Source organism: Giraffa tippelskirchi, chromosome 11 (genome assembly GCF_054371585.1).
Source record: "Giraffa tippelskirchi isolate mGirTip1 chromosome 11, T2T-mGirTip1v1.2.pri, whole genome shotgun sequence".
Taxonomy (NCBI): Eukaryota; Metazoa; Chordata; class Mammalia; order Artiodactyla; family Giraffidae; genus Giraffa; species Giraffa tippelskirchi.
Genome location: NC_137285.1, coordinates 78,546,520 through 78,559,023, shown reverse-complemented (window position 1 = coordinate 78,559,023; position 12,504 = coordinate 78,546,520). Strand labels below are relative to the sequence as shown.

The following is a 12,504-nucleotide window of genomic DNA, read 5'->3' as shown; positions in this document are numbered from 1 at the left end:
CTGTCCCAGTAAATGCCCACCCTGGGTGATCCAAAGGCAAGGGCTCAGAGGCTCCTGAGAGACTAACTAACTCCTTTCAGCTGAGCACAGAGCTGGCTCCTCACTGGGATGCCTGTGGCCTGGGGCTCCCAGAGGGGAGAGCAGCACTCGCCCCACCGTGTGGTCACTGCTGGAAGTGCAGGCTGCTCCTCACTCCCCCTTGACAGTGTCCCTGAGGGCAGAACAGTGTGAATCGAATCAAGGTGGAAATGCAAACTCCAATGCAACCAACCTTCCCACAAGGTCTCCAAAACCACTCAGGAACAGGGAATTGGAAACTGCAGGGGATGACATGAATGGAGATGGAGACTTGACACCTTACACCGAGTTCACTTCCAGTTATCCCTAGACAAACTTTCCATGAAAACTTGTCACAAATCTAGAAGAACAATGAGCAGAAACCGGACACGTGCTTTGAGTCTTCACACACAAAACTAAAAGGCAGTCCACAAAAAAAACCCAGAGAATACAGTGGACTTTGCAAAATCAAAGATATCTACTGTGGGAAAGACCTCATGACAAAAGCAAAAGACAGGTCATACATCGCGAGACGAATGAGTGGAAACACAAAGCTTATCAAGGATGTGTCTCCAAACAGACAAAGAACGCCAACACAACAAGCCTGTGAAAACTAGGGAAAGGTCTGAAGGGACACCAGACGGAGGAAGACACACACAGAGTATCCCGGATGATGTCCAGCACTGAGGGCCTGAAGAAACAACAGTCTAGTTGCACCCCCTCAGGCCTGTGTGACCGTGGATGAGGCCTCTGTTTCCCGGTGGCTCTGAGACATGGACAGGGAGGAAGGGGAAGAGAAGTCACTTGCATTTCTAATACTCACAGCAAAGTCTTCCAATGAGAAGGGAATTATCACCCCCACTGACAATGCCATTCACTGAAGTGATACCCACGAGTCCATCTACCCCAGAAGGGAAGGATGGACCTGTTCTCACAAAACGGCGAGAGATGGAAGGAGGAAGATCAAGCCCACACCAATCACTGGAAAGAGAAGCTGTGCTCAGGGCTTGAAAGAATTCCTATTGGGAAAATCATGTCACAGCCCCACATGGCAATCCACAGCTTCCATGCTATTCCTCCCAAAATGCCAATGCATTTTCGCACCGAACAAAGAATTGCAAAGGGGGTACGGAAACAGAAAGGAGCCTACATTGTCAATACAATCCGACGAAAAAGCCCCGATACGGACATCCAAGGTTGTGTGAAAGGAAATTAGACGACCAAACTAGGATCCTCAGGAGAGTATCGGAGAAGGCAATGGCAACCCACTCCAGTACTCTTGCCTGGAAAATGTCCTGGACGGAGGAGCCTGGTAGGCTGCAGGCCATGGGGTCATGCAGAGTCAGACACGACTGAAGTGACTTAGCCGCAGCAGCAGCAGCAGCAGGACAGTATGCTATTGGGAATACAACAACACACACAGATCCAGATCGATGGAATAAAGTTGAGGGTCCAGAAACAAACCCCAGCATCCATGGTCAACTCATCTCTGACACAGACGGGGAGAATATCCAAATGGGAACAGGAAAGCCTCTTCAATCAATGTCCATGGGAAAACCAGACAGCTACATCTGAAGAACGCTATTGGTTTTGATCTCATACCACCTCAATATCGGGGAAAAACCTCACCCTAAAGACTGATGTCATGAGATAGCTAGAAAGAAGCGTAGGCCAAAGGCTCCTTAACATCAGAGTCTCCTTGCCATTTGCTGGGCGGAGGTCGAAATGGGTCTCTTCAAGTAAGGGAAAGAGGTAAACGAAGTACACCACTGGGTTTCCATCCAATGGAACCTCTTCACAACAGAGAAGCTAAGCATTCACAAATGCAAAAGATAGGAAACGGAACACGAGAGACTCCTTGCAAGTGGTGTATCTGAGAAGGGGTTCATATGGAAAGAGACGAAGAATGCACAGCACTCAGATTCCAAGAAACACCACCACCACCCTTGACCCTTCCCCCATGACCAACTCTGACCTAAAGCCTTTCTCTCCCTCTAACCTATCCCTAAAATATAACCCTCATCTAATCATATACATGTGCATCCCTAGCATCCATCCATCCATCCACACACGAGAGAGAAAGAGGAAGACACAGACGGAATTGAGAAAGGAAAAGAGAGGGACACAGCCAGAGCGAGACACGGAACCAAAGAGAGGAAAGGAGTCGATGGTCCAGACTTTTCCTCAATCTGTCTCGAAGGTAGAAGCAATGACAGCGCCCTTCCACCCCAGAAGGGGGAAAAGGACGGAAGGTTTGGAGAGGAAAAGACAAGAACGCAGGGAGCCAGTAGAAGCTCAGCCACCCGCAGAAGCCGAGCTGGGACACTTCAACAGAATCTCAATGGAAACAGAGGACCAGAAAGTTGGCTACTCTTTTCTATAAGAGAGGGAGACCTTCGAGTCTTCCTTTCGGTCCTCCAACTTGGATGCGGGGTCTCAAAACAGTCAGGAGGGGGAGTGCCTTTTCCTGGGTACCACGGCGCATCCAGGCCTCGTTCTGCCCCATTCTGTGCTGTGCCAGCCCTGGATGGAATCTTTCTTTCTGAAGTCTCAGTGCACGAGCTCCACGTGATAGCGGCCCCAGGTGGAAAGGCATGGAGCTGCTCGTAGGCCGACAGGCCTAGGAAGCAGATGGGAGAATGACCCCCACTCTGCAGATGGAGAGACTGGGGAAACCCTGAGGGGCATATGGTTGTCAAGGGCCACACCACTTATGAGAAGAAGGAGCCTGGTCTGAGAGCAGCATGGTCCTCGGAGCTCAGGCCCTGGCTGAACCCAGGCCTCCCCAGGGCTGTGGGCTGGGCCGTGTGGGTGTCACTGTGCCTGCACATGGCCTAAGGGGGGTGATCGAGCAGTCAGAAACACAGAGATTCCCTTGGGAAGTTTTGGGGAAGGGACCTCAGCACGAACCCCAGGAGATGATGTCACCTGCCGGCAACAGAACCCAACAGAACCCGCAATCCGGGTATCCAGGCCTCCAGAGCGGAGAGGAGCCCCCAGCCAGATCACTTGCTGCCAAGATGTTCTGCTGTTTGCCCCTGCCCAGAGGCCGGGGCCTCAGGAGAGCTCACAGGCAGTGTGCGTGGGCACCCTGTCGACGTTGGCTCAGGACACCCCCGAGAGGCCTCTGGCCCTTTGCCCGGAGAAACAGAAAGGTAACACGGGGAGCCCCAGGCCGGGCCAGGCCACCTCTCCCATGCCACCCGGAAACACCGGTTCCTTTGCCTGTGTGTGGGGATGCGGGTTTCTCGGGCTGTGTCCCCCTCAAGGAAGCCCAGGCGGATGTGGGGTCAGAAGCCTGTGGACAAGTTGTGTCCACACCCCAGGGGAGAGCAGGCTGGGCGGGATGGGGAGAGTGTGGGCAGCGCCGGCCCGCCAGGCTGACCTCACACCCTCAGATGGGTCTCTTTCCTCCCGGGTGGGGATCTGAGCAGACACACGTCTCTGACCCTTCTGGGAAGAGAAGTTCGAGCAGGCAGAAGCAGCGGCTCCACTGGCCAGGCCCAGCTCGGAAAACTCCCAGCATGGCTGGCTGACGGTCACTGTCGTTGCAGAGCTTCCCACGTGACGAGGCCGAGGACGGGGACACCCCATCCAGCTCCCAGAGGGAGGGGTCGGAGCACCACCCGCTCGCCCGTGAGGCCCAGTGCAGGCTCCAGGTCAGCGTGCCCACGGAGGCATCAGCCCCACCGGGGGAGACGCGGAGGTGGGGAAGGCCTGCTGCCGAGACACCGCCCAGGATACAGCCGGCGGCCCAGTCTGAGGCTGCCACGGAGCTCAGCACACCCGGCTCCGACCCAGAGTCCAGAGAACCCCGGCCTCTGAGGCACCAGGAGGACCTGGAGCCCAGCACGCCAGAGCACAGAGGTGAGGACGCTGGGGCTGGTGCACGGGAGTGTGTGGGGAGGGGTGCTGAGCTACAAAGGGACGAGTCCCCGAAAGCTGCTGCTGGGCCTGCAGCAAGCGCTGGCCTCACACCCCCCGCCCCCCATCTTGCACACTTCAGTCCCAAAAGACATCTGACGCTGGGTATTCTTTGGGAACCTCTTGGAAGGTTTCTGTCCCGGGGTACGCACATGCCAAGGCTGGCCTGTGGGCAAACTTTGCTTCTCCCCCAACTCTAGCACTGGCCTCCAACTGGAACCAGGCTCCACTTCCCAGACCTGTCCCTAAAGAGGTGGTGGCTCCAGGTGCAGGACCCAGGGATCCACCGAGGGCAGATGGAGAACCGAGACTTGCCCTCGCAGAGACACCAGGCCAGCTGGGTACTGGCCAGCACACCGGGCAGATCGGATCTCCGTGCCTGCAGGACCCCCAGCCCCAGGCACTGATGTCCCACCCCCTCAGCGAGAACCTCCACCTCCACGTGCACCTCTACCTGCTCGGGCTTTGGCAAGAGAACCCGAGGCAGAGGAGGAGTCACCGCCTCGGCAGGGAGAGCCTGCCCTGGCTCCCGCGCAACACCCAGATGCCCACGATCACTCACCCAGCCCTGCAGGCAGAAAGAGCCCCCGCTCTGGACAGAGACCCAGAGCCCTTGCCGGAAACACCACGTCCAGGGGAGCGGTCGGCTCTGCAGCCTCCATCCCTGTCTGCTCACCGTGGATGCCGGCAACTCGGTCTGCCCCCAGGGGACATGGAGTTCCTTTCCCCTGAACTGCTTTGCATTTGGTTTCTTTCCACCTTTCTGGTGATGTTTTATTTTTTGTATGTTTTCCTGTATTTTTGTTGGTTAAGTTGGGATTAGTAAACTTTTTCATCATTGTTGCAATCTGGGATCACTGTTGTGTAACTCTGGTGATACTGTGTTACCATCACCACTTTGTAGTTTCAGACCCGTTCGATCTTTATGCCCCACCCCCCAACAAAGCCTGGATTCAAGGCAAGCAAGCACGCCCTGTTCATCCCTCGCCCCGATCCTGAACACAATTTCATCTTTTCTTTCTGCATTCCTTCCTATATTCTTGGTGTCCCCAATCAATGACTCTCAGTGAAATGACTGAAGGAGTGTTTTTCGGACTCTCCACCTACTGTAAGACTCCATTGGAGAGTTCTCATTTTTATGTCATTTGAACTAGCCTTTGATAGCTGAAAGGACGGTGTACGTCCTTTCAAGATACCATGTGCCAAACGAAGCCCTTTTGGCAACTGCCATCATTATCTCCAGGCAGGCATTGCTGTTTGAAGGGTGACATCTCAGCCAGAAGGCAGAGGCTGAGCTCCTCTTGTTGCACCAGCTCCCAAAAGAAGCCAAGAAAGGGAGCTGGAACAACAAACCACCCCCATGCCCAGGAAAGCGTTCTTCATGACAGAAGGCTAGAAAATGACCCAACATCCTTGTGGCCCAGAACCACCCTAGAAAATCACTGTTCCATAAAAAAGAGAAACACATGGGAAGTTCCAAGGAGAGGCAATGCCCATGGCCAGTGTACTTGAGAGACGGCCTGACCGCTCCGGGGAAGACACGCACCGACGGAACCCCTTGGGAAACAGCAGTGATAGTCCTCACCGTCGTAAGGGTTTCCTCTGGGGACAACCTGCCCTGGGCACCACACGAGGGAGCAGACCGGCTTCTCTTCCTCTGCCCCCACACCATTCACTCATGAAGGCAGCTCAGGTGTTCTCATGCCCTGCCTGCCTGCCTGCCTGGCTCATCCGTGAGCTGTGACCACCTCCAGGGTAGGACTCCACCTTTTCCTCTCTGTGTACCGTGAATCTGCACACAGTGGGCTTTCAGAACCTTAGGAGACTTGAGCCATTCCCGCTCGAGCCAGAACCCTCCCCAGGAAGGAAAACAGCTGTGGAGTCATTTTGGCCCCAGCACTGGTTCCGAAAGCCTGGCGGCTCCTACAGCCTCTACGGTGTGAAGAGGGAGGTCCCTTTTGACAGAGCTTTCCGGCTCTCAGATCTAAGCTGTTGTTTCACTGTCAGCTGTGTCTTCCGTTGCAGCCAGGTGGGCCACGCTGCTCCAAAGGAGCTCACAAGCTGAGTTTCAAGGGAGGACAGGGATGGCTACAACGTGCTGCAAACTGAGTGAGGGTCCCCACAATCCTCAGCAAAGGTCTGTGGTGTGCAAGTGGGGAGTAGAGGGCCCCCAAGTTCCAAAGGAAGGGAGGTAGTCGGGAGCTAAAGCCCTTGGCTGCTGTGGTAGCAGCTGCAGATGGCAGCTCGTCCACAGTGCACTTCGAATGAGGTCATATGAGCGGGACTCTGGAAATGGCTCCGAAATCGAGAGAAAGGGGTCAGGGTATGTGGGAATCCGGCGGGGGTGGGGGGTGGATGAAGGAAGGTGTCCCTCCTCTCTCCAGTGCAATTTGGTTTGGTGAGTCTCAAAGCTACCAGATGGCACTTCCCAAGTCAGGCCCCCGCAGGAATCAGGGTGGGCTGCCTGCCTCGGCCCCTGCCACAGGGACAAGCCACACCAGTGGCCTCCCTGAGCTCCAATGGCCGGATCTGGGGGGTCCTGTCTGGGTGCACACCTCCTTGCTGTGGCCAAGTTCCCCCCTTCTCTGAGCACCAGCTTCATCCTCTCGAATGAGGACATCGATTGCTACCTTGGCACGTTACTCTCTTCATCCTCTGAAGGCTCATTAGGCTTATCCTACAATTACTAGCTGGCCCGAAGAGATATCTCCTGAATCCAGATTAACCTGGAGTCTCCCAGCCTCATCTGGCATGTCTTCCCTGAAGTCTGCCAAAACCCACACCCTTGCATTTCCAGGGACTCCCCTTAGCCAGCTGGGCAGAAAACCCAGCATGCTTCAAACAAGCTGACAGACAAGTGGGAGAGGACTCACGGGCAGACGGCTTCCCTCAGGTCTCGGGTGGAGCTCTGGGACCACAGCAGCAACGGGCCATCCCAGGCCCTGGGCTCAGCAGCGCCCTCATTCTCAGGCCGGCGGCTCTGCCCTGAGGGGAGCAGGAACGTCACTAACTGCCGCAGGCGGACCTCAAGCCCCTCCCACTGCTGGAGCCTGACCTGCCCCCGCCCCACCCCTTCCCCTACCCCAGCAGGACGAGAGCTCATCTTCCCCTGGCTTCCAACGGGAGGCCCGGCCCTGGGCCCCGATTGGGCACTGCCCCAGCCCGGAGCCAATCACAGTGGCCAGGGAGGTGGAACGCACCGATTGGCCAGGGCCAGGTCATGTGACCATACTCCCCAGGAAACTCAAATATTACCAAGGTTCCCTAAGAAACCAATGAACGAAATTATCCAGTAAAGGCAAACCGTACTTTTTAATGAGGCCAATGTCACAGAAAAAAAAAAAATGCTCCATAGTAAACTGCTCAAGGAAGCTACTAAATAAACTTTCAGAAAAGTTTAGTAGGTTTTTTTTTTTTAAATAGGGTGACGGAGAGATATACCTTTCCCATCTATGTGAATTTAGGTTTAAACTAGATTTCCCTTGGCTGTTATATAAGACAAAAAAACCCACATCACCCTCTTTCACTCCCCCCCACCCCCAAAAAGTGTTTTAATCTATTGAATTTTTGTGTCCTCAGTTGTGTCTGATTCACGGCAACTCACCAACTCTACACAGCCAGGCTCTTCCGTCCATGGAATTCAGGGCAATTTTTTCTGTCCCAGTAAATGCCCACCCTGGGTGATCCAAAGGCAAGGGCTCAGAGGCTCCTGAGAGACTAACTAACTCCTTTCAGCTGAGCACAGAGCTGGCTCCTCACTGGGATGCCTGTGGCCTGGGGCTCCCAGAGGGGAGAGCAGCACTCGCCCCACCGTGTGGTCACTGCTGGAAGTGCAGGCTGCTCCTCACTCCCCCTTGACAGTGTCCCTGAGGGCAGAACAGTGTGAATCGAATCAAGGTGGAAATGCAAACTCAAATGCAACCAACCTTCCCACAAGGTCTCCAAAACCACTCAGGAACAGGGAATTGGAAACTGCAGGGGATGACATGAATGGAGATGGAGACTTGACACCTTACACCGAGTTCACTTCCAGTTATCCCTAGACAAACTTTCCATGAAAACTTGTCACAAATCTAGAAGAACAATGAGCAGAAACCGGACACGTGCTTTGAGTCTTCACACACAAAACTAAAAGGCAGCCCACAAAACAAAACCCAGAGAATACAGTGGACTTTGCAAAATCAAAGATATCTACTGTGGGAAAGACCTCATGACAAAAGAAAAAGACAGGTCATACATCGCGAGACGAATGAGTGGAAACACAAAGCTTATCAAGGATGTGTCTCCAAACAGACAAAGAACGCCAACACAACAAGCCTGTGAAAACTAGGGAAAGGTCTGAAGGGACACCAGACGGAGGAAGACACACACAGAGTATCCCGGATGATGTCCAGCACTGAGGGCCTGAAGAAACAACAGTCTAGTTGCACCCCCTCAGGCCTGTGTGACCGTGGATGAGGCCTCTGTTTCCCGGTGGCTCTGAGACATGGACAGGGAGGAAGGGGAAGAGAAGTCACTTGCATTTCTAATACTCACAGCAAAGTCTTCCAATGAGAAGGGAATTATCACCCCCACTGACAATGCCATTCACTGAAGTGATACCCACGAGTCCATCTACCCCAGAAGGGAAGGATGGACCTGTTCTCACAAAACGGCGAGAGATGGAAGGAGGAAGATCAAGCCCACACCAATCACTGGAAAGAGAAGCTGTGCTCAGGGCTTGAAAGAATTCCTATTGGGAAAATCATGTCACAGCCCCACATGGCAATCCACAGCTTCCATGCTATTCCTCCCAAAATGCCAATGCATTTTCGCACCGAACAAAGAATTGCAAAGGGGGTACGGAAACAGAAAGGAGCCTACATTGTCAATACAATCCGACGAAAAAGCCCCGATACGGACATCCAAGGTTGTGTGAAAGGAAATTAGACGACCAAACTAGGATCCTCAGGAGAGTATCGGAGAAGGCAATGGCGACCCACTCCAGTACTCTTGCCTGGAAAATGTCCTGGACGGAGGAGCCTGGTAGGCTGCAGGCCATGGGGTCATGCAGAGTCAGACACGACTGAAGTGACTTAGCCGCAGCAGCAGCAGCAGCAGGACAGTATGCTATTGGGAATACAACAACACACACAGATCCAGATCGATGGAATAAAGTTGAGGGTCCAGAAACAAACCCCAGCATCCATGGTCAACTCATCTCTGACACAGACGGGGAGAATATCCAAATGGGAACAGGAAAGCCTCTTCAATCAATGTCCATGGGAAAACCAGACAGCTACATCTGAAGAACGCTATTGGTTTTGATCTCATACCACCTCAATATCGGGGAAAAACCTCACCCTAAAGACTGATGTCATGAGATAGCTAGAAAGAAGCGTAGGTCAAAGGCTCCTTAACATCAGAGTCTCCTTGCCATTTGCTGGGCGGAGGTCGAAATGGGTCTCTTCAAGTAAGGGAAAGAGGTAAACGAAGTACACCACTGGGTTTCCATCCAATGGAACCTCTTCACAACAGAGAAGCTAAGCATTCACAAATGCAAAAGATAGGAAACGGAACACGAGAGACTCCTTGCAAGTGGTGTATCTGAGAAGGGGTTCATATGGAAAGAGACGAAGAATGCACAGCACTCAGATTCCAAGAAACACCACCACCACCCTTGACCCTTCCCCCATGACCAACTCTGACCTAAAGCCTTTCTCTCCCTCTAACCTATCCCTAAAACATAACCCTCATCTAATCATATACATGTGCATCCCTAGCATCCATCCATCCATCCACACACGAGAGAGAAAGAGGAAGACACAGACGGAATTGAGAAAGGAAAAGAGAGGGACACAGCCAGAGCGAGACACGGAACCAAAGAGAGGAAAGGAGTCGATGGTCCAGACTTTTCCTCAATCTGTCTCGAAGGTAGAAGCAATGACAGCGCCCTTCCACCCCAGAAGGGGGAAAAGGACGGAAGGTTTGGAGAGGAAAAGACAAGAACGCAGGGAGCCAGTAGAAGCTCAGCCACCCGCAGAAGCCGAGCTGGGACACTTCAACAGAATCTCAATGGAAACAGAGGACCAGAAAGTTGGCTACTCTTTTCTATAAGAGAGGGAGACCTTCGAGTCTTCCTTTCGGTCCTCCAACTTGGATGCGGGGTCTCAAAACAGTCAGGAGGGGGAGTGCCTTTTCCTGGGTACCACGGCGCATCCAGGCCTCGTTCTGCCCCATTCTGTGCTGTGCCAGCCCCGGATGGAATCTTTCTTTCTGAAGTCTCAGCGCACGAGCTCCACGTGATATCGGCCCCAGGTGGAAAGGCATGGAGCTGCTCGTAGGCCGACAGGCCTAGGAAGCAGATGGGAGAATGACCCCCACTCTGCAGATGGAGAGACTGGGGAAACCCTGAGGGGCATATGGTTGTCAAGGGCCACACCACTTATGAGAAGAAGGAGCCTGGTCTGAGAGCAGCATGGTCCTCGGAGCTCAGGCCCTGGCTGAACCCAGGCCTCCCCAGGGCTGTGGGCTGGGCCGTGTGGGTGTCACTGTGCCTGCACATGGCCTAAGGGGGGTGATCGAGCAGTCAGAAACCCAGAGATTCCCTTGGGAAGTTTTGGGGAAGGGACCTCAGCACGAACCCCAGGAGATGATGTCACCTGCCGGCAACAGAACCCAACAGAACCCGCAATCCGGGTATCCAGGCCTCCAGAGCGGAGAGGAGCCCCCAGCCAGATCACTTGCTGCCAAGATGTTCTGCTGTTTGACCCTGCCCAGAGGCCGGGGCCTCAGGAGAGCTCACAGGCAGTGTGCGTGGGCACCCTGTCGACGTTGGCTCAGGACACCCCCGAGAGGCCTCTGGCCCTTTGCCCGGAGAAACAGAAAGGTAACACGGGGAGCCCCAGGCCGGGCCAGGCCACCTCTCCCATGCCACCCGGAAACACCGGGTCCTTTGCCTGTGTGTGGGGATGCGGGTTTCTCGGGCTGTGTCCCCCTCAAGGAAGCCCAGGCGGATGTGGGGTCAGAAGCCTGTGGACAAGTTGTGTCCACACCCCAGGGGAGAGCAGGCTGGGCGGGATGGGGAGAGTGTGGGCAGCGCCGGCCCGCCAGGCTGACCTCACACCCTCAGATGGGTCTCTTTCCTCCCGGGTGGGGATCTGAGCAGACACACGTCTCTGACCCTTCTGGGAAGAGAAGTTCGAGCAGGCAGAAGCAGCGGCTCCACTGGCCAGGCCCAGCTCGGAAAACTCCCAGCATGGCTGGCTGACGGTCACTGTCGTTGCAGAGCTTCCCACGTGACGAGGCCGAGGACGGGGACACCCCATCCAGCTCCCAGAGGGAGGGGTCGGAGCACCACCCGCTCGCCCGTGAGGCCCAGTGCAGGCTCCAGGTCAGCGTGCCCACGGAGGCATCAGCCCCACCGGGGGAGACGCGGAGGTGGGGAAGGCCTGCTGCCGAGACACCGCCCAGGATACAGCCGGCGGCCCAGTCTGAGGCTGCCACGGAGCTCAGCACACCCGGCTCCGACCCAGAGTCCAGAGAACCCCGGCCTCTGAGGCACCAGGAGGACCTGGAGCCCAGCACGCCAGAGCACAGAGGTGAGGACGCTGGGGCTGGTGCACGGGAGTGTGTGGGGAGGGGTGCTGAGCTACACAGGGACGAGTCCCCGAAAGCTGCTGCTGGGCCTGCAGCAAGCGCTGGCCTCACACCCCCCGCCCCCCATCTTGCACACTTCAGTCCCAAAAGACATCTGACGCTGGGTATTCTTTGGGAACCTCTTGGAAGGTTTCTGTCCCGGGGTACGCACATGCCAAGGCTGGCCTGTGGGCAAACTTTGCTTCTCCCCCAACTCTAGCACTGGCCTCCAACTGGAACCAGGCTCCACTTCCCAGACCTGTCCCTAAAGAGGTGGTGGCTCCAGGTGCAGGACCCAGGGATCCACCGAGGGCAGATGGAGAAGCGAGACTTGCCCTCGCAGAGACACCAGGCCAGCTGGGTACTGGCCAGCACACCGGGCAGATCGGATCTCCGTGCCTGCAGGACCCCCAGCCCCAGGCACTGATGTCCCACCCCCTCAGCGAGAACCTCCACCTCCACGTGCACCTCTACCTGCTCGGGCTTTGGCAAGAGAACCCGAGACAGAGGAGGAGTCACCGCCTCGGCAGGGAGAGCCTGCCCTGGCTCCCGCGCAACACCCAGATGCCCACGATCACTCACCCAGCCCTGCAGGGAGAAAGAGCCCCCGCTCTGGACAGAGACCCAGAGCCCTTGCCGGAAACACCACGTCCACGGGAGCGGTCGGCTCTGCAGCCTCCATCCCTGTCTGCTCACCGTGGATGCCGGCAACTCGGTCTGCCCCCAGGGGACATGGAGTTCCTTTCCCCTGAACTGCTTTGCATTTGGTTTGTTTCCACCTTTCTGGTGATGTTTTATTTTTTGTATGGTTTCCTGTATTTTTGTTGGTTAAGTTGGGATTAGTAAACTTTTTCATCATTGTTGCAATCTGGGATCACTGTTGTGTAACTCTGGTGATACTGTGTT

The 12,504-nt window shown here is 55.1% G+C and overlaps 2 protein-coding genes and 1 long non-coding RNA gene across 3 annotated transcripts in view; 2 read left to right on the top strand and 1 right to left on the bottom strand.

Moving 5' to 3' along the window:
* The window catches only part of LOC145527776 (uncharacterized), a 681,763-nt gene that overhangs the window by 63,957 nt on the left and 605,302 nt on the right, over window positions 1-12,504 (bottom strand). Inside the window, exon 80 of the long non-coding RNA XR_014069857.1 lies at window positions 6,855-6,966. This is a non-coding gene — a long non-coding RNA (uncharacterized LOC145527776). The remainder of the gene's footprint in view (window positions 1-6,854; window positions 6,967-12,504) is intronic.
* Window positions 1-12,504, top strand: part of LOC145527693 (uncharacterized) — a 147,333-nt gene that overhangs the window by 58,503 nt on the left and 76,326 nt on the right. The window lies entirely within an intron of this gene.
* On the top strand, window positions 2,802-4,825 carry LOC145527702 (uncharacterized). The gene is made up of 3 exons (XM_081545761.1): window positions 2,802-3,212; window positions 3,612-3,924; window positions 4,182-4,825. The coding sequence occupies exons 1-3, from the start codon at window positions 2,802-2,804 to the stop codon at window positions 4,802-4,804; spliced, it is 1,347 nt and encodes a 448-aa protein (XP_081401887.1). The 3' UTR covers window positions 4,805-4,825.

What these genes read in the sequence shown, in the direction of transcription:
- LOC145527702 (XM_081545761.1), top strand. Translation starts at nt 2,802, where the DNA reads ATGGTCCTCGGAGCTCAGGCCCTGGCTGAACCCAGGCCTCCCCAGGGC. An exon ending in TTGCCCGGAGAAACAGAAAG is followed by an intron (nt 3,213 to 3,611) that starts GTAACACGGGGA and finishes CTGTCGTTGCAG; the next exon opens with AGCTTCCCACGTGACGAGGC. An exon ending in CAGCACGCCAGAGCACAGAG is followed by an intron (nt 3,925 to 4,181) that starts GTGAGGACGCTG and finishes CCCCAACTCTAG; the next exon opens with CACTGGCCTCCAACTGGAAC.